The 23,279-nt window shown below is 39.6% G+C and overlaps 1 protein-coding gene across 4 annotated transcripts in view; it reads left to right on the top strand.

The window, feature by feature from the left end:
- The window catches only part of LOC133658636 (cell adhesion molecule 2-like), a 235,152-nt gene that overhangs the window by 165,532 nt on the left and 46,341 nt on the right, over nt 1-23,279 (top strand). The window contains exon 2 of one of the 4 annotated variants that reach the window (XM_062060869.1): nt 2,087-2,113. The exons of the other annotated variants lie outside the window; for them this stretch is intronic. Coding sequence (XP_061916853.1) covers nt 2,087-2,113 — 27 coding nt within the window. The remainder of the gene's footprint in view (nt 1-2,086; nt 2,114-23,279) is intronic. 4 annotated transcript variants of the gene reach the window in all.

The raw sequence follows: 23,279 nt of genomic DNA, 5'->3' as shown, positions 1-23,279 counted from the left end.
TTTTTAAAAAATAAAATAAAATAAGATAAATAAATAAAAAACATTTTCTTGGATAAAAAAGAAAGTAAAACAATATAAAAATAATTACATAAAAAATAGTAATTAATGAAAATGTTAGTGGACCAGCAGCCTATACAATCATGTGTGCTTCAGGGACTGTGTCCCTTGCAGATGTGTTGTCTATGTTGTGGGAACCAGAATATTGGTAGCAGAAAGAAATAACCCCTTTTGTGTGAGTGGGTGTGGATGAGTGTGCATGGGGGAGGTTGTTTGGGTTAATGCACTGATTTAAAGTGTATCTTGTGTTTTTTCTATGTAGATTTAATTTTAAAAATATATATATATATATATATATATATATATATATATATATATATATATATTTTATTTTTATTTTTTTTTTAGAACAGGCCCGCGGGCGACTCATCTGGTCCTTACGGGCGACCTGGTGCCCGCGGGCACCGCGTTGGTGACCCCTGCTCTAAGGTGTTTGGCGGTAGAATTGGCAAAAAAAAAAATGCATGTGTCAAGTACCAAGTTATATGAATCTGAGGTGTTGGGCTGAAAAATGGGCTAAAACAGTTAGCATGCGAATTTTAGTATGCGACGAATGCTAAAATTAGCACGCTAACAGTTAGCATGTGTCAAGTACCAAGTTCAATTTTTTCTGACATAATGGGCCGCACAAATGTCTGAACAAGTTGGCTTGCGTGAATGCTAATGTTAGCATGCTAACAGTTAGTATGTGTCAAGTACCAAATGATATGACTCTAAGGTGTTTGGCGGTAGAATTGGCCAAAAAAAAATGCATGTGTCAAGTACCAAGTTATATGAATCTGAGGTGTTGGGCTGAAAAATGGGCTAAAACAGTTAGCATGCGAATTTTAGTATGCGACGAATGCTAACATTAGCACGCTAACAGTTAGCATGTCTCAAGTACCAAGTTCAATTTTTTCTGACATAAAGGGCCGCACAAATGTCTGAACAAGTTGGCTTGCGTGAATGCTAATGTTAGCATGCTAACAGTTAGTATGTGTCAAGTACCAAATGATATGACTCTAAGGTGTTTGGCGGTAGAATTGGCAAAAAAAAAATGCATGTGTCAAGTACCAAGTTATATGAATCTGAGGTGTTGGGCTGAAAAATGGGCTAAAACAGTTAGCATGCGAATTTTAGTATGCGACGAATGTTAACATTAGCACGCTAACAGTTAGCATGTGTCAAGTACCAAGTTCAATTTTTTCTGACATAATGGGCCGCACAAATGTCTGAACAAGTTGGCTTGCGTGAATGCTAATGTTAGCATGCTAACAGTTAGTATGTGTCAAGTACCAAATGATATGACTCTGAGGTGTTTGGCGGTAGAATTGGCAAACAAAAAATGCATGTGTCAAGTACCAAGTTATATGAATCTGAGGTGTTGAGCTGAAAAATGGGCTCAAACAGTTAGCATGCGAATTTTAGTATGCGACGAATGCTAACATTAGCACGCTAACAGTTAGCATGTGTCAAGTACAATTTTTTCTGACATAATCGGCCGCAAAACTGTCTGAACAAGTTGGCTTGCGTGAATGCTAATGTTAGCATGCTAACAGTTAGCATGTGTCAAGTGCCAAGTCAAATGACTCTAAGGTGTTTGGCTGTAAAATTGGCTTAAAAAGTTAGCAAGCTAATAATAGTATGCTACAATTGCTAATGTTAGCATGTTAACAGTTAGCATGCGTCAAGTACAAACCCCGTTTCCATATGAGTTGGGAAATTGTGTTCGATGTAAAAATAAACGGAATACATATTCCGTTTATATTTACATCGAACACAATTTCCCAACTCATATGGAAACGGGGTTTGTAGCAAGTTATATGACTCTATTATTAGAGTTTGCAACACTTATTGTCACGCAAGGAAGCATAAAAAGATAAAGATTGTTATAGTTGGTGGTGGGCATGTAAATCTCTCCTGTGTTTATGTTTATGTTGCAGTCAACAAGAAATAAAAGCTGCCGACGTGTTAGCTAATGTGTTTTCAATATAATTATCGACGTCTTTCTCCTCTGACCTGATGTGTGTTGGTTCTTTCATGCTATCAGTGGAAGGGACAAAAATCAAAGCAAAAGGTGAGTTATGGCTTCCATTTTCTTGCTCTGTGATTTATGTTGCTTTCAATATAGTGCAGTGCGTGCCTTGGCCTGTATCACCCCCACACCTTAGCATACACTACATGAACACATGAACACACTAACATACACTACATGAACACGTTAACACACAGTACATAAATACATGAACACATTACCATACAGTACATGAACACATCAACACACTAACATACAGTACATGAACACATTAACATACAGTACATGAACACATTAACATACAGTACATGAACACATCAACACACTAACATACAGTACATGAACACATTAACATACAGTACATGAACACATTACCATACAGTACATGAACACATCAACACACTAACATACAGTACATGAACACATTAACATACAGTACATGAACACATTAACATACAGTACATGAACACATCAACACACTAACATACAGTACATGAACACATTAACATACAGTACATGAACACATCAACACACTAACATACAGTACATGAACACATTGACATACAGTACATGAACACATTAACATACAGTACATGAACACATAAACACACTAACATACAGTACATGAACACATTGACATACAGTACATGAACACATTAACATACAGTACATGAACACATCAACACACTAACATACAGTACATGAACACATTGACATACAGTACATGAACACATTAACATACAGTACATGAACACATCAACACACTAACATACAGTACATGAACACATCAACATACAGTACATGAACACATTAACATACAGTACATGAACACATAAACACACTAACATACAGTACATGAACACATTGACATACAGTACATGAACACATTAACATACAGTACATGAACACGTTAACATACAGTACATAAATACATGAATACATTACCATACATAAACATGTTAACATACATGAACACATTAACATACAGTACATGAACACACTAACATACAGTACATGAACACGTTAACATACATGAACACACTAACATACAGTACATGAACACATTAACCTACATGAACACACTAACATACAGTACATGAACACGTTAACACACAGTACATAAATACATGAACACATTACCACACATAAACATGTTAACATACATGAACACACTAACATACAATAGATGAGCACATTAACACACGAACACATTAACATACAGTACATGAACACATTAACACATTAACATACAGTATATGAACACATCAACACACTAACATACAGTACATTAACACATTAACATACAGTACATGAGCACATTAACACATGAACACATTAACATACAGTACATGAACACATTAACATACAGTACATGAACACGTTAACACACAGTACATAAATACATGAACACATTACCATACATAAACATGTTAACATACATGAACACATTAACATACAGTATATGAACACATTAACATACAGTATATGAACACATTAACACACAAACACATTAACATACATTACATGAATACATGAACACATTAACATACATAAACGTGTTAACATGCATGAACACATTAATACAAATGAACACAGTACATAAATACATGAACACATTAACATACATTAACACAAATGAGCACGTAAGAACACACGAGTACATTTACATACAGTGCATGAACACGCTAAAACACAGTACAGGAACTCATGAGCATGCATGAACACATGAACATACATGAACACATGAACATACAGTACATAAATACATGAACACATTAACATACATTAACACAAATGAGCACGTAAGAACACACGAGTACATTTACATACAGTGCATGAACACGCTAACACACAGTACATGAACACATGAGCATGCATGAACATACATGAACATACAGTACATAAATACATTAACAAAAATGAGCACATTATCACACATAAGCAAGTATGACGACACATGAACACATTTACATACATAAATACATGAAAACACATGAACATACTTTTACATACGTGAACACATGAAAAAATTTACAAACAAATACATTAACACACTTTGCATTAACATACCTGAACACATGAACACATGATCATACATGAACACACGATCATACATGAGCAGGCATGACCACATGGACATATATGAATACATGAGCAGGCATGAACTTAGATGAACACATGAACATACATGAGCAAGCATGAACATACATGAGCAGGCATGACCACATGAACATAGATGAACACATGATCATACATGAGCAGGTATGACAACATGGACATATATGAATACATGAGCAGGCATGAACTTAAATGAACACATGAGCAGGCATTAACACATGAACACAGATGAACACATGAGTAGGCATGACCACATGGACATAGATGAACACATGAGCAGGCATGACCACATGGACATATATGAATACATGAGCAGGCATGAACTTAGATGAACACATGAACATACATGAGCAGGCATGACCACATGAACATAGATGAACACATGATCATACATGACCAGGTATGACAACATGGACATATATGAGTACATGAGCAGGCATGAACTTAGATGAACACATGAGCAGGCATTAACACATTTCATACATGAGCAGGCATGACCACATGAAAATGGATGAACACATGAGCAGGCATGACCACATGGACATATATGAATACATGAGTAGGCATGAACTTAGATGAACACATGCACATACATGAGCAGGCATGAACATACATGAGCAGGCATGACCACATGAACATAGATGAACACATGAGCAGGCATGACCACATGGACATATATGAATACATGAACAGGCATAAACTTAGATGAACACATGAACATACATGAGCAGGCATGAACTTAGATGAACACATTATCATACATGAGCAGGCATGACCACATGGACATATATGAATACATGAACAGGCATGAACTTAGATGAACACATGCACATACATGAGCAGGCATGAACTTAGATGAACACATTATCATACATGAGCAGGAATGACCACATGGACATATATGAATACATGAACAGGCATGAACTTAGATGAACACGTGCACATACATGAGCAGGCATGAACACATGAACATAGATGAACACATGATCATACATGAGCAGGCATGACCACATGGACATAGATGAACACATGAACATGCATGAGCAGGCATTAACACATTATCATACATGAGCAGGCATGGCCACATGGACATATATGAATACATGAGCAGGCATGAACTTAGATGAACACATTATCATACATGAGCAGGAATGACCACATGGACATATATGAATACATGAACAGGCATGAACTTAGATGAACACATGCACATACATGAGCAGGCATGAACACATGAGCAGGCATGACCACATGGACATATATGAATACATGAACAGGCATGAACTTAGATGAACACATGAACATACATGAGCAGGCATGACCACATGAACATAGATGAACACATGAACATACATGAACACATAAGCAGGCATGACCACATGGACATACAGTATATGAATACATGAGCAGGCATGAACACATGGACATATATGAATACATGAACAGGCATGACCACATGCACATATATGAATACATGAGCAGGCATGAACACATGGACATATATGAATACATGAACAGGCATGACCACATGCACATATATGAATACATGAGCAGGCATGAACACATGGACATATATGAATACATGAACAGGCATGACCACATGGACATATATGAATACATGAACAAGCATGACCACATGGACATATATGAATACATGAGCAGGCATGACCACATGGACATGTATGAATACATGAGCAGGCATGAACACATGAGCAGGCATGAACATAGATGAACATATGTTATGGTGGCAAAGCTGGATAGTGTGCAGGAAGTGACCTTTAGTTTCACAAAATAAAATACTTCTGATTCTCCCTCTTCACATCCTCCCCGTTCTGTTCAACCCACATTGCTTTTAGCGCAATTTGACTCTCAAAAATAATTCACTTATTAATTACTTATTTACATTTGAGCATATTTACTAAGCATAACATTTATGAAAATTAAAATCTTATATTTGTAATTTCCCCGCTGCAAAACAGGAAATAGAGTAGAATCCATCACTGTGTAATATAATGTCGCCCACCAGGAGGCAGTACAGCACATGTGACCCATTTAAAATAGTGGCTATATTGTTTATTTTCATTTTCCTGCACTGAAAGACTCGGGCGTGGTCCCCCACACCCCCTTGTGTCAAGTCCCAGGGCAGGACTTTGCCGAGCGCTCGCCTTGTTTTGATCTTAATTGGCTCGTTAACATTTTAATGAAGCCATTAAGGAGCACGCACAACATCGCCTCATCTCTCGCCATTACTGATGATCGCTTTAATTACTCAAGACGGCGTGCTGGGAATTGCCAAGACCCAAGCTGGGGTGACCAAAGTCTGACCCGGGGGCCGTGTGTGCTCCATAAAATGATCAAAGGGAAGGGAGGATGCGGACAATAATCCCAACAAAATGTCCGACTACTTTTAGTCTGGGTGACGTTGGCCAAACACCCGCAGGGTTCTCACAGTAATCAAGCAGACATACAAGTTGACCTGCTGTAGTTAGCGTCCCTCAGATAATCAGTTACGACTTTTGACGCCGTAAGATTCAAGATCAAAAATGTGGAATTCTGGGAATTTTTCATGGAATTTTTCAAATGTAAAATTTTTCAAATGTGGAAACCAGATAGCCAGAATGTCGTAAATTTGTTGAACTACGGCGAATTCCAAACTATAAGCCGCTACTTTTTTCCTACACTTTGACCCCTGCGGCTTATAAAGCGGTGCGGCTAATTTATGGATTTTCCTCCGCTTACTTTTTTCCTACACTTTGAACCCTGCAGCTTATAAAGCGGTGCAGCCAATTTATGGATTTTCCTTTGCTTACTTTTTTCCTACACTTACAACCCTGCGGCTTATAAAGCGGTGCATCTAATTTATGGTTTTTGCTTTGCTTACTTTTTTCCTACACTTTGAACCCTGTGGATTAGAAAACGGTGCGGCTAATTTATGGATTTTTCTTCGCTTACTTTTTTCCTACACTTAGAACACTCCGGCGTATAAAACGGTGCATCTCATGTTTGGATTTTGCTTCGCTTACTTTTTTCCTACACTTAGTACCCTACGGCTTATAAAACGGTGCGGCTAATTTATGGATTTTCCTTCGCTTACTTTTTTTCTACACTTAGAACCCTGTGACTTACAAAACGGTGCATCTAATTTATGGATTTTGCTTCGCTTACTTTTTTCCTACACTTTGCACCCTGTGGTTTATAAAACGGTGCGGCTAATTCATGGATTTTCCTTTGCTTACTTTTTTCCTACACTTAGAATCTTGCGGCTTATAAAACGGTGCGGCTAATTCATGGATTTTCCTTCGCTTACTTTTTTCCTACACTTAGAACGTTGCGGCTAATAAAACGGTGCGGCTAATTTATGGACTTTCCTTCGCTTACTTTTTTCCTACACTTTAAACCCTGTGGTTTATAAAACGGTGCGGCTAATTTATGGATTTTCCTTCACTTACTTTTTTCCTACACTTAGAACCTTGCGGCTTATAAAACGGTGCGGCTAATTTATGGATTTTCCTTCGCTTACTTTTTTCCTACACTTAGAACCCTGTGGCTTACAAAACGGGGCATCTAATTTATGGATTTTGCTTCGCTTACTTTTTTCCTACACTTTGAACCCTGTGGTTTATAAAACGGTGCGGCTAATTCATGGATTTTCCTTCGCTTACTTTTTTCCTACTCTTAGAACCTTGCGGCTTATAAAACGGTGCGGCTAATTTATGGATTGTCCTTCGCTTACTTTTTTCCTGCACTTTGAACCCTGCTGCTTATAAAACGGTGCGGCTAATTTATGGATTTTCCTTCGCTTACTTTTTTCCTTCACTTTGTAACCTGCGGCTTATAAAGCGGTGCGGCTAATTTATGGATTTTGCTTTCCTTAATTTTTTCCTACACTTTGAATCCTGGGGCTTATAAAACAGAGCATCTAATTTAAGGATTTTCCTTCGCTTACTTTTTTCCTACACTTTGCACCCTGCGGCTTATAAAGCGGTGCCGCTAATTTATGGATTTTTCTTCGCTGATGGCCAGAAGGCAACACGTTTTCGTGAAACGCATGAAAAATTTTAATCATGCTAGGCTAAAGGCTACCAGGAGCTAGCAGCTACGCACACAATAGCACACAAGCTCGACATACGTAATAAAATGTGACATGTGTCAATATAAACAAGTATCAAATAGTTAGAGTTGCATATTACTTACACATACAAAGTAGAAGCGTATTGGAAAGTATCCAGTGACAAACGTGTCCGCATCATTCAACTTACGCTGTCTTTTGTTTTGTGAATTATTGTGACCCCTCCATCTCACCCAAAAAATATATATATATATATCACTTCAACCTAAAGACAGCAAGTAAACCTTTTCTAACATGCCATACTCAAAACAATACAAGTATGTATGACCCCTGATGATATCATATTGCATCAATATCTGTATCGAGAATTACTTCCGATATCGGATGTGGAACATTTTTTAATCCTGCGCTTTGTTGGCGCCGACTGAGAGGACCGATTCACGTAAAATCCAACAGTTACGATATCTGGCTCTTGGCGCGTCGTCACTTGGTGATCGCTCCAGCAGCACTGAGAGCCAAAACTAACTTTAGATAATTGTCAGGTTCAAACACTGATGACATATATTAAACAAGACAAGAAGCAAGGAGTTAAACGAGACAGAATTCAATTTGGCTCAATTGAGGAGAGACGTCTGGACTTACAGTCTCACCACGCTCTGACGAAAGATTGTACGCCTCCTCTTTTATTTGGACTTTCCCTGATTACATGGCAACAGCTCTTTCTAAGGGATGTGGGTCGTAAACGGCCATCGCCTTTGATTACAAAACAGTTCAAAGAAACGGTGCCCGGAGGGGAGTCTGGTCCTGCTTCCTGACGTAAGCAAAGTAAACTAAATGCACTAGCTCGATGCTAATATACATTGGCTTTGCCATTGACATGCTACTGATTAGCATTAGTGGTTTTACATGGCGATTTCAACACCGTCAACGGTGTTAACTACAACTAAGTTACGCGCTACAATACATTTTTTGGGGGGAACAAGACTGAATTCTGCGTCCAACTCGGGAAGGAGGCCAGGAGGAGGAGCTCGTCAATCAAAGTGATCCCTTAATTACTTATGGATTCTCCATAACGAATCTGCAGGAGCTCCTATTTGGTTCTGCTCCTTTTGAGGCGCGAGTTAAGACGTGAAAGTTTGCTGGCATGCTTCACTTTGGACAGGTCGTTTAGCCATTAGCTCCCCCCCCCCCCCCCCCCCCGTTAATGGGTCAGGGCGAGATTTAGTGCTAATTAGCCGCCTTCGTTAAAGACTTCTTAAATCTTTGCAATCGAGGAGAGGAATCGCTGAGCGTGGAGTTTATTGGAGGGCTGAATATGACCTCTCCTTCCTTCTTGCCATCTTGTGTGTTGTTCCTCTTTGGCACATCCAGCAGCACTTTATGCAATGCAGGCTTCTCTACACATCTTTAAAACATCCAAAAAATAACCCCCTGACACGGTATGATGCTTTACTCGTTACTCACCTCATGAATACTGAATACATCTACTCTGATCGTGTGACAAAGGGCGGCTTAGAAAAAAAAAAAAAGGCTTTGCTACACGTCTTAAAATGTATCCCGGAAGCTCTGCCAACTGAACTGTATTTACAGTTGTGACTATGCTAACCTAGCATGTAATGTTAGCATGTAGCTCACATAGCTATGCTAGTGTTGCTGACCAAGCATGATGCTAAAATGTGATGTTAGCATGTAGCTCACATAGCTATGCTAGTGTTGCTGACCTAGCATGATGCTAAAATGTGATGTTAGCGTGTAGCTCACATAGCTATGCTAGTGTTGCTGACCTAGCATGATGCTAAAATTTGATGTTAGCATGTAGCTCACATAGCTATGCTAGTGTTGCTGACCTAGCATTATGCTAAATGTGATGTTAGCATGTAGCTCACATAGCTATGTTGCTAACCTAGCATGAGAGGATAATATGATGTTGGCATGTAGCTCACTTAGCTGTGTTTCTGTTGCTGACTTAGCATGATGCTAAAATTTGTTGTTAGCATGTAGCTCACATAGCTATGTTGTATTTGCTAACCTAGCATGAAAGGATAATATGATGTTGGCATGTAGCTCACTTAGCTTTGTTTCTGTTGTTGACTTAGCATGATGATAACATTTGATGTTAGCATGTAGCTCACATAGCTATGTTGGAGTTGTTAACCTAGCATGATGTTAAAATGTAATGTTAGCAATTGTAACTCACTTATCTTTGTTTCTGTCGCTGACCTAGCATGATGCTAAAATTGTATGTTAGCATGTAGCTCACATAGCTATGTTGGAGTTGCTAACCTAGCATGAGAGGATAATATGATGTTGGCATGTAGCTCACTTAGCTTTGTTTCTGTTGCTGACCTAGCATGATACTAAAATTTGATGTTAGCATGTAGCTCACATAGCTATGCTGGAGTTGCTAACCTAGCATGAGAGGATAATATGATGTTGGCATGTAGCTCACTTAGCTTTGTTTCTGTTGCTGACTTAGCATGATGCTAAAATTTGATGTTAGCATGTAGCTCACATAGCTATGCTGGAGTTGCTAGCCTAGCATGAGAGGATAATATGATGTTGGCATGTAGCTCACTTAGCTTTGTTTCTCTTGCTGACTTAGCATTATGTGAAAATGTGATGTTAGCATGTAGCTCACATAGCTATGTGGAAGTTGCTAACCTAGCATGATGTTAAAATATAATGTTAGCAATTGTAGCTCACTTCTCTTTGTTTCTGTCGCTGACCTAGCATGATGCTAAAATTTTATGTTAGCATGTAGCTCACATAGCTATGTTGGAGTTGCTAACCTAGCATGAGAGGATAATATGATGTTGGCATGTAGCTCACTTAGCTTTGTTTCTGTTGCTGACCTAGCATGATACTAAAATTTGATGTTAGCATGTAGCTCACATAGCTATGCTGGAGTTGCTAACCTAGCATGAGAGGATAATATGATGTTGGCATGTAGCTCACTTAGCTTTGTTTCTGTTGCTGACTTAGCATGATGCTAAAATTTGATGTTAGCATGTAGCTCACATAGCTATGCTGGAGTTGCTAGCCTAGCATGAGAGGATAATATGATGTTGGCATGTAGCTCACTTAGCTTTGTTTCTCTTGCTGAATTAGCATTATGTGAAAATGTGATGTTAGCATGTAGCTCACATAGCTATGTGGAAGTTGCTAACCTAGCATGATGTTAAAATATAATGTTAGCAATTGTAGCTCACTTAGCTTTGTTTCTGTTGCTGACTTAGCATGATGCTAAAATTTTATGTTAGCATGTAGCTCACATAGTTATGTTGGAGTTGCTAACCTAGCATGAGAGGATAATATGATGTTGGCATGTAGCTCACTTAGCTTTGTTTCTGTTGTTGACTTAGCATGATGATAACATTTGATGTTAGCATGTAGCTCACATAGCTATGTTGGAGTTGTTAACCTAGCATGATGTTAAAATGTAATGTTAGCAATTGTAGCTCACTTATCTTTGTTTCTGTCGCTGACCTAGCATGATGCTAAAATTTTATGTTAGCATGTAGCTCACATAGCTATGTTGGAGTTGCTAACCTAGCATGAGAGGATAATATGATGTTGGCATGTAGCTCACTTAGCTTTGTTTCTGTTGCTGACTTAGTATGATGCTAAAATGTTATGTTAGCATGTAGCTCACATAGCTATATTGGAGTTGCTAACCTAGCATGATGTTAAAATATAATGTTAGCAATTGTAGCTCACTTAGCTTTGTTTCTGTTGCTGACTTAGCATGATGCTAAAATTTGATGTTAGCATGTAGCTCACATAGCTATGTTGGAGTTGCTAACCTAGCATGAGAGGATAATATGATGTTGGCATGTAGCTCACTTAGCTTTGTTTCTGTTGCTGACTTAGCATGATGCTAACATTTGATGTTAGCATGTAGCTCACATAGCTATGCTGGAGTTGCTAACCTAGCATGAGAGGATAATATGATGTTGGCATGTAGCTCACTTAGCTTTGTTTCTGTCGCTGACTTAGCATGATGCTAAAATGTAATGTTGTCATGTCGCTCGCATAGCTATGCTAACGTTGTTGACCTAGCATGGTGTTAAACTGCAATTTTAGCATGTAGCTCACATAGCAATACCAATGTTGTTGGCCGAGCATGATGTTAAAATGTAACATTAACATGTAGCTTACACAGCTATCTTAAAGTTGTTGGCCGAGCATGATGTTAAAATGTAATGTTAGCATTTGTTCATATTGCTATGCGAATGTTGCTAACCTAGTATGATGTTAAACTAACTGCAATGTTAGCATGTAGCTCACATAGCTATGCTAATATTGCTGACCTAGCATGATGTTAAACTGCGATGTTAGCATGTAGCCCACGTAGCTATACTAATATTGCTGACCTAGCATGATGTTAAACTGCGATGTTAGCATGTAGCTCACGTAGCTATACTAATATTGCTGACCTAGCATGATGTTAAACTGCGATGTTAGCATGTAGCTCACATAGCTATGCTAATATTGCTGACCTAGCATGATGTTAAACTGCGATGTTAGCATGTAGCTCACATGGCTATACTAATATTGCTGACCTAGCATGATGTTAAAGTGTAATGTTAGCATATGTTTACATTGCTATGCGAATGTTGCTAACCTAGCATCATGGTAAACTACAATGTTATTATGTAGTTCACATAGCTATGCCAATGTTGCTGACCTAGCATGATGTTAAAATGTAACATTAGCATGTAGCTTACATAGCTACACTAATGTTGTTGACCTAGCACAGGGGTCGGCAACCTTTACCACTCAAAGAGCCATTTTGGCAAGTTTCACAAATTAAAGAAAGTAATGGGAGCCACAAAAAAAAATTTAAAATGAAAAACACCGCATAAAAAGCTTAAATGCTTTGTGCTATGTTAACCAGGGGTCTCCGACACACGCACCGGCACGCACTTTAATGTGGAAATTTGATGTTAGTGCAGCCCGCGAGTTTTGAATGAATGGCGCTTGATAGCGTCATACTTGCCAACCCTCTCATTTTTCCCGGGAGACTCCCGAATATCAGAGCGTGATGACACTGCATTTGGCGCCCTCTACAGTCTGCCCTAAAAGTGTACCTGCTCGACCACATGTAGAATGCAGTTTCAGCTTGCTCACGTATGTGACAGCAAGGCGTACTAGCTCAGCAGCCACACATCTTACACTGACGGTACCAATACCCAGAATCCCATGCAGCCCTAACTCTTCCGCTCAACCAACGCACGGAGAGAGGGAGGGGGGGGGGTTGATGTGTGGGGGGATTTGGTGGTAGCGGGGTGTATAATGTAGACCGGAAGAGTTAGGGCTGCATGGGATTCTGGGTAATGGTTGTGTTGTGTTTATGTTGTGTTACGGTGGGATGTTCTCCAGAAATGTGTTTTTCATTCTTTTTTGGTGTGGGTTCACAGTGTGGCGCATATTTGTAACGTAACAATGTTAAAGTTGTTTGATACGGCTACCGTCAGTGTAAGCTGTGTGGCTGATGACTAAGTATGCTTTGCTGTCTCCTGTGTGTGCAAGTAATAATAACATGCAACATGTGGCTGGACTGGCACGCTGTATGTAAATGCTATAGAGGACAATTACTGCAGTGCAATTAGGGCACGCCCTTTATTTAGTAATTAGAGTGTAAATAGGATTATTTTTTCCCTGGGAGGTATCTAGGAGAGACACTGAGATCCATAAACCTCCTGGGAAAATCGGGGGGGTCGGCATGTATGTAGCTGAGCCGCATCAGAGTGGTCAAGGAGCCGCATGCGGCTCCGGAGCCGCGGGTTGCCGACCCCTGACCTAGCATGATGTTAAAATCTAATGCTAGCATGTAGTTCACATAGCTATGCTAAAGGTTTCTAACATAGCATGATGTTAAAATGTAATTTTAGCTTGTAGCTCCCATAGCTTTGCTAATGTTGCTAACCTAGCATTATGTTTAAATATAATGTTAGCATTAAGGTTACATAGCTATGCAAATGTTAACTTAGCATGATGCTTAAATATAATGTTAGTATTGAGCTTACGTAGCTATGCCAATGTTGCAGAACTAGCATGATGTTAAAATGTGACGTTAGCATGTAGCTCACATAGCTATGCTAGTGTTGCTAACCGAGCATAAAGTGAAAATATAATCTTAGCAATTGTTCTCTGTTTGACTCATTTCACTTCAACAAACCTTTTCTAACATTAGTTAGACACTAGGTGTCACCAAAAATACAATTACCACTCCACTTTAACTTAAAGACAGTATAAGTCCATTCCAGACGGTAAATATTAAATGTTAGTGTTTTTCATAACTACCATTGTTCTCTGTTTGACTCCTGATCAAACCTTTTCTAACATTCCACACTATTTATGATTCCCGTTGATATCGTACTGGATCAATGTCGGTATCGGCCATTACTCAAGGCTGCAATATAGGAAGTAAAAAGGTTGAAGAGTCACCTTCTATATGTTTCTACTGGACCATATGGATGGTGCGCTCTGAGCAGGTCGTGGAGGTGTTTTCTCTGGCAGCCTGGAGGTGTCTGACAGCAAAATCCGCTCATCTTTCATCTTGAGTCGGCGCTCAGCAAAGACCAAGAGGCGTTCCTGCGGCGCCGGCACCGGTGGGCCAAAAGGTCAGAAAACGGCCGCTGGCAAAGTCTTCATGGACGCCATCAATACACGCTTGACACGCCTTTGATGGAGAACGCTGATTAAAATGGATGTGGAGCGGCGGGGTCACTTTGTCGCAAGGCCAGAAGACCAACTGGCGATCGTGTCCTCAAACGCCAACATAAAAAACATGGCCGCTTCAATACGTTAGGACTTTTTGTTGAAGGATATATTATATTATATTATATTATATTATATTATATTATATTATATTATATTATATTATATTATATTATATTATATTATAAAGCTTTTCTGTGGAAATACACTTTTAGGAATTGAAGCGCACATTTTACTGGCATACCTTCATTCATGTTTGATGTCATCTTCTATGAGCCAGGAAGTAGCCTGCTAGCTAACAAATAGAAATACCAACAAACACGAGTACGACTTTTTTTTAAAAACTTGTTTTAGGAGTTTCGCTTCTTTATTGTTTGATTCTCCCACAGAACCTAAAACTGTAATCTTGTTGGTATTAGTCGCTTTCTCAACGTCATCTTCTATGAACCAGGAAGTAGCTTGTTACAGCTAACAAATAGATGTACCAACAAACACGAGTACAACTTCTTTTTTTAAACTTGTTTTAGGAGTTTCACTTCTTTATTGTTTGATTCCACCCCAGAATCCAAAACTGTAATCTTGTTGGTATTAGTCGCCTTCTCTACGTCATCTTCTATGAGCCAGGAAGTACCCTGCTAGCTAACAAATAGATGTACCAACAAACACGAGTACGACTTTTTTTTAACTTGTTTTAGGAGTTTCGCTTCTTTATTGTTTGATTCCACCGCAGAATCCAAAACTGTAATCTTGTTGGTATTAGTCGCCTTCTCTACGTCATCTTCTATGACCCAGGAAGTAGCCTGCTAGCTAACAAACAGAAATACCAACAAACACGAGTACGATTTTTTTTAACTTGTTTTAGGAGTTTCGCTTCTTTATTGTTTGATTCTCCCACAGAACCTAAAACTGTAATGTTGTTGGTATTAGTCGCCTTCTCTACGTCATCTTCTATGACCCAGGAAGTAGCCTGCTAGCTAACAAATAGAAATACCAACAAACACGAGTACGATTTTTTTTAAACTTGTTTTAGGAGTTTCGCTTCTTTATTGTTTGATTCTCCCACAGAACCTAAAACTGTAATGTTGTTGGTATTAGTCGCCTTCTCTACGTCATCTTCTATGAACCAGGAAGTAGCCTGCTAGCTAACAAATAGAAATACCAACAAACACGAGTACGACTTTTTTTTTTTAACTTGTTTTAGGAGTTTCAGTTCCTTATTGTTTAATTCTCCCACAGAACCTAAAACGGTAATCTTGTTGGTATTAGTCGCCTTCTCAACGTCATCTTCTATGACCCAGGAAGAAGCCTGTTACAGCTAACAAATAGAAGTACCAACAAACACGAGTACGACTTTTTTTTAACTTGTTTTAGGAGTTTCGCTTCTTTATTGTTTGATTCCACCCCAGAATCCAAAACTGTAATCTTGTTCATATTAGTCGCCTTCTCTACGTCATCTTCTATGAACCAGGAAGTAGCCTGCTAGCTAACAAATAGAAATACCAACAAACACGAGTACGACTTTTTTTTTTAAACTTGTTTTAGGAGTTTCGCTTCTTTATTGTTTGATTCTCCCACAGAACCTAAAACTGTAATATTGTTGGTATTGGTCGCTTTCTGTACGTCATCTTCTATGAACCAGGAAGTAGCCTGTTATAGCTAACAAATAGATGTACCAACAAACACGAGTACGACTTTTTTTTTTTTTTAACTTGTTTTAGGAGTTTCACTTCTTTATTGTTTGATTCCACCCCAGAATCCAAAATTGTAGTCTTGTTGGTATTAGTCGCCTTCTGTACGTCATCTTCTATGACCCAGAAAGTAGCCTGTTATAGCTAACAAATAGAAGTACCAACAAACACGAGTAAGACTTTTTTTTTAACTTGTTTTAGGAGTTTCACTTCTTTATTGTTTGATTCCAGCGCAGAATCCAAAACTGTAATCTTGTTGGTATTAGTCGCCTTCTCTACGTCATCTTCTATGAGCCAGGAAGTAGCCTCCTATAGCTAACAAATAGAAGTACCAACAAACACGAGTACGACTTTTTTTTAAACTTGTTTAAGGAGTTTCACTTCTTTATTGTTTGATTCTCCCACAGAACCTAAAACTGTAATCATGTTGGTATTAGTCGCCTTCTCAACGTCATCTTCTATGACCCAGGAAGTAGCCTGTTACAGCTAACAAATAGAAGTACCAACAAACACGAGTACGACTTTTTTTTAACTTGTTTTAGGAGTTTCGCTTCTTTATTGTTTGATTCCACCCCAGAATCCAAAACTGTAATCTTGTTGGTATTAGTCGCCTTCTCTGCGTCATCTTCTATGAACCAGGAAGTAGCCTGCTAGCTAACAAATAGATGTACCAACAAACACGAGTACGACTCTTTTTTTTTTAACTTGTTTTAGGAGTTTCACTTCTTTATTGTTTGATTCCACCCCAGAATCCAAAATTGTAGTCTTGTTGGTATTAGTCGCCTTCTGTACGTCATCTTCTATGACCCAGAAAGTAGCCTGTTATAGCTAACAAATAGAAGTACCAACAAACACGAGTAAGACTTTTTTTTTAACTTGTTTTAGGAGTTTCACTTCTTTATTGTTTGATTCCAGCGCAGAATCCAAAACTGTAATCTTGTTGGTATTAGTCGCCTTCTCTACGTCATCTTCTATGAGCCAGGAAGTAGCCTCCTATAGCTAACAAATAGAAGTACCAACAAACACGAGTACGACTTTTTTTTAAACTTGTTTAAGGAGTTTCACTTCTTTATTGTTTGATTCTCCCACAGAACCTAAAACTGTAATCATGTTGGTATTAGTCGCTTTCTCTACGTCATCGTCTATGAACCAGGAAGTAGCCTTTTACAGCAAACAAATAGATGTACCAACAAACACGAGTACGACTTTTTGTTAACTTGTTTTAGGAGTTTCACTTCTTTATTGTTTGATTCCACCCCAGAATCCAAAACTGTAATCTTGTTGGTATTAGTCGCCTTCTCTGCGTCATCTTCTATGAACCAGGAAGTAGCCTGCTAGCTAACAAATAGAAATACCAACAAACACGAGTACGACTTTTTTTTTTAACTTGTTTTTGGAGTTTCACTTCTTTATTGTTTGATTCCACCCCAGAATCCAAAACTGTAATCTTGTTCGTATTAGTCGCCTTCTCTAAGTCATCTTCTATGAGCCAGGATGTAGCCTGCTAGCTAACAAATAGAAATACCAACAAACATGAGTACGACTTTTTTTTTTAACTTGTTTTAGGAGTTTCACTTCTTTATTGTTTGATTCCACCCCAGAATCCAAAATTGTAGTCTTGTTGGTATTTGTCGCCTTCTCTACGTCATCTTCTATGAGCCAGGAAGTAGCCTGCTAGCTAACAAATAGAAATACCAACAAACACGAGTACGACTTTTTTTTTTAACTTGTTTTAGGAGTTTCACTTCTTTATTGTTTGATTCCACCCCAGAATCCAAAATTGTAGTCTTGTTGGTATTTGTCGCCTTCTCTACGTCATCTTCTATGAGCCAGGATGTAGCCTGCTAGCTAACAAATAGAAATACCAACAAACACGAGTACGACTTTTTTTTTAAACTTGTTTTAGGAGTTTCACTTCTTTATAGTTTGATTCCACCCCAGAATCCAAAACTGTAATCTTGTTGGTATTAGTCGCCTTCTCTACGTCATCTTCTATGAGCCAGGAAGTAGCCTGCTAGCTAACAAATAGAAGTACCAACAAACACGAGTAAGACTTTTTTTAACTTGTTTTAGGAGTTTCACTTCTTTATTGTTTGATTCCACCCCAGAATCCAAAATTGTAGTCTTGTTGGTATTTGTCGCCTTCTCTACGTCATCTTCTATGAGCCAGGATGTAGCCTGCTAGCTAACAAATAGAAATACCAACAAACACGAGTACGACTTTTTTTTTAAACTTGTTTTAGGAGTTTCACTTCTTTATAGTTTGATTCCACCCCAGAATCCAAAACTGTAATCTTGTTGGTATTAGTCGCCTTCTCTACGTCATCTTCTATGAGCCAGGAAGTAGCCTGCTAGCTAACAAATAGAAGTACCAACAAACACGAGTAAGACTTTTTTTAACTTGTTTTAGGAGTTTCACTTCTTTATTGTTTGATTCCACCCCAGAATCCAAAACTGTAATCTTGTTGGTATTAGTCGCCTTCTCTACGTCATCTTCTATGAGCCAGGAAGTAGCCTGCTAGCTAACAAATAGAAGTACCAACAAACACGAGTAAGACTTTTTTTAACTTGTTTTAGGAGTTTCACTTCTTTATTGTTTGATTCCACCCCAGAATCCAAAATTGTAGTCTTGTTGGTATTTGTCGCCTTCTCTACGTCATCTTCTATGAGCCAGGATGTAGCCTGCTAGCTAACAAATAGAAATACCAACAAACACGAGTACGACTTTTTTTTTAAACTTGTTTTAGGAGTTTCACTTCTTTATAGTTTGATTCCACCCCAGAATCCAAAACTGTAATCTTGTTGGTATTAGTCGCCTTCTCTACGTCATCTTCTATGAGCCAGGAAGTAGCCTGCTAGCTAACAAATAGAAGTACCAACAAACACGAGTAAGACTTTTTTTAACTTGTTTTAGGAGTTTCACTTCTTTATTGTTTGATTCCACCCCAGAATCCAAAACTGTAATCTTGTTGGTATTAGTCGCCTTCTCTACGTCATCTTCTATGAACCAGGAAGTAGCCTGTTATAGCTAACAAATAGATGTACCAACAAACACGAGTACGATTTTTTTTTTTTACTTGTTTTAGGAGTTTCGCTTCTTTATTGTTTGAATCCACCCCAGAATCCAAAATTGTAGTCTTGTTGATATTTGTCGCCTTCTCTACGTCATCTTTCATGAACCAGGAAGTAGCCTGCTAAAGCTAACAAATTTATGTACCAACAAACTCGTATACAACATTTTTTGCACCCGTATGAGTTAAATTCTCCTATCGTTTGATTCTCCTCTGAACCAGAATCCATAGCTACAGAGTCCTGTTGATATTTGTTCCGGGGCCAAGAAAGAACCCGGTTTATTTACTTACTTATTTATTATTTTATTTATTCAGTAATAAAATCTATTTTTGATGTAAAAAATGTAACAATGATTTGACTTGTCAGGTTGCTATTTGTTTGTTTTGTTACACTTCTGAGTATCATTTGCAAGTATGCTTTCATTTCAGTTTGTCCCAGGTGTGTTGCCGTAGTCAGGAAGTAGTCTTTGCCATGAAGTTGAATGTGACTGTCTTTGGTTGAGTCCTACAAAGTGTCAATACTGTAAGTACTGTACTGATTACGCACCAGCTGTTTGATTGTGACGTGCATCTTGGTATGACTTTTGGAGGTCTTGAAATCGCCATGTAAAATCGCTAATGCTAATCAGTAGCATGTCAATGGCATATCCAATGTAAATTAGCATCGAGCTAGCCCATTTTGAAAAGTGGTGCCTTACATTAGGCTAGAATTAGCTAACAATAACATTTTGTAGTGTGAGGTGTCGCTTGACAATCGGTCTTTTAAAGAATACTACAAGGTGGAATCAAAGCGGCCCAGGAGCGAGCCTTGCGGCGCTTTACAGTACGCCCTTCACGAGGTGACGGAAAGTGTCACAGACACGCTTTTCTCCAGCGTCTGCTCTCACGGGAGATGAACTTTTAGGAAGTCAGCAAGTCGTTTTCAAACTTGTTCCTGTTATTTCCTTGGAAGAGCTGAGCGAGAAGGAACGCCATCATCATCACCTCCGTGAGTGTATGAGACAGGAAATGAGAACCTTCAGAGATGCACCATAGTTTGGGGGAAAGGGGTAATGACACCAGGGAATACGAGTTTGCTGTTCAAACCTACGACATCTTTGAAGGAACGACGCAGCGCTCGCACCAAAGCCACTTTTAGAGGCGGATCTACGCCGTCACTCCGACACGATGTGAGGAGCCAAATATGAGAGGAGAGCAAGCAGCCTGGCATCGAGTCACATGGGACCCACTCAAGTGGATTATATTTTATATTATATATATATATATATCCATCCATCCATCCATTTTATACCGCTTGTCCCTTTTTTGGGGTCGCGGAGGGTCCTATATATATATATATATATATTAGAGATGTCCGATAATGGCTTTTTGCCGATATCTGATATTCCGATATTGTCCAACTCTTAATTACCGATACAATATCAACTGATGCCGATATCAACCGATACCGATATCAACCGATACCGACATATACAGTCGTGGAATTAACACATTATTATGCCTAATTTGGACAACCAGGTATGGTGAAGATAAGGTCCCTTTTTTTTTTAAATTAATGAAATAAAATAAGATAAATAAATTAAAAACATTTTCTTGAATGAAAGAGAAAGTAAAACAATATAAAAACAGTTACATAGAAACTAGTAATGAATGAAAATGAGTAAAATTAAGTGTTAAAGGTTAGTACTATTAGTGGAGCAGCAGCACGCACAATCATGTGTGCTTACGGACTGTATCCCTTGCAGACTGTATTGATATATATTGATATATAATGTAGGAACCAGAATATTAATAACAGAAAGAAACAACCCTTTTGTGTGAATGAGTGTGAATGGGGGAGGGAGGTTTTTTGGGTTGGTGCACTAATTGTAAGTGTATTTTGTGTTTTTTATGTTGATTTAATAAAAATTTAAAAAACGATACCGATAATAAAAAAAACGATACCGATATTTTCCGATATTACATTTTAAAGCATTTATCGGACATCTGTAATATATATATATAAAACTTGAATACACCTCACGGTGATGCTTGGACACGTCATCAGTGATAAACCCGGGGTCATAGGGTGTTTCGGGTCTTTAATCATCAGACACCCTCGCCCGGGCGACCCAGCCGGGGGTGATCAGACCCCGGCCTGTGTCCAAGTAGCGCACCACGGATCCCCCCTACGGATCCACAGCCACCGGGAGGCCTTTTCTGCGGCCTCTAGGATGTTCTTGGTGGCTTTTCTCGACTGCAGTCCTCTAATGCCAAGGATTCTGAACACACGCTGTAGTGAGTGACCAGCAAAACCTCTGCACCCAATCTCGACTGGTTCACAGCGGGCTCTCCAGCCGTTACTCCGACACTCTACAGTGAGCTCAGCGTATTTGGCCCTCTTTCGCTCATTTGCTTCGTCAATTCGCTCCTCCCAGGGAACAGTCAGCTCCAGTAGCACCACTTGCTTGGTTGACTCCGATGTTAACACCATGTCTGGGCGGAGTGACGTGGAAGCGATATTGGCCGGGAACTTGAGTTGCCTTCCCAGGTCAACATGGAGCTGCCAGTCACGAGCGGTGGCCAGGAGCCCTCCTGAGAAGTTGGGCTGGCGGCTTGCCTTCTGTCCTGCTCTGATGAAGGTGATTGACTGCTTCGGGGCGGCCTGGGACTTGCTGTTTTGTATCGCTGCGCAGATAGAATCCGCCAGGGCTTTTAAAACTTGGTCGTGGCGCCAGCGATACCGCCCCTCCCCTAGTGCCTTTGGGCAACAGCTCAGGATGTGCTCCAAGGTGCCCCTCCTTTGGCACAGTTTACACTCCGGAGTGTCTGCTAGGCCCCAGATGTGCAGGTTGGCGGGGCATGGGAGGACATCGTACACAGACTGTATGAGGAATTTTGTGCGCAGAGGTTCAGCTCTCCAGAGCTCTGCCCAGGTGAGTTTTCGAGGTTCTGCATGCTCCCATCTTGTCCACGCCCCTTGTTTGGAAATGCTGACCATCCGGCAGCAACGTTCTTCCTCCACCTCTGCACGGATCTCCTCTTGGACCAGTTGGCGCTTCTCCTTGCCACGGGCGCGGTCCCAACGTGGCTTTGGAAAGCTGCCGAGGCCTGCCCTTCCCCTTGCCACAGTACCCAACAAGGTTTTGTGCCTCAGCCGCGCCTCTGCTCTGCTTACGGCTTCTTGTGCCTGCCACTTTCTCCCGGTCTTAACAACAATTCCTGCCGAGGCGACCTTGACATCTGCGGAGTCTCTGTACATCATTACCTCTCTGGAGCGGGTGACTTTGAATTCCTCCAACAGTCCCCTGAGAGGGAGCTGCAGCTTGGTGGAATGGCCATAAAGAGCAATGCTGCTTAAGGACCGAGGGAGCCCCAGCCATCTCCTCAGGAACTGGCTGATGGTCTTCTCTAGTACCTCAACCGTTGTCATTGGTACCTCGTAGATTAACAGAGGCCAGAGTATTCTAGGCAAGACTCCGTGTTGGTACATCCAGGCTTTAAACTTTCCTGGGAGACCAGATTTGTCGATGGCTGTGAGCCATGAGGTCAGGTCGCTC

This window comes from Entelurus aequoreus, linkage group LG10 (assembly GCF_033978785.1).
Source record: "Entelurus aequoreus isolate RoL-2023_Sb linkage group LG10, RoL_Eaeq_v1.1, whole genome shotgun sequence".
NCBI lineage: Eukaryota > Metazoa > Chordata > Actinopteri > Syngnathiformes > Syngnathidae > Entelurus > Entelurus aequoreus.
This window is presented reverse-complemented; position numbering and strand designations above follow the sequence as displayed.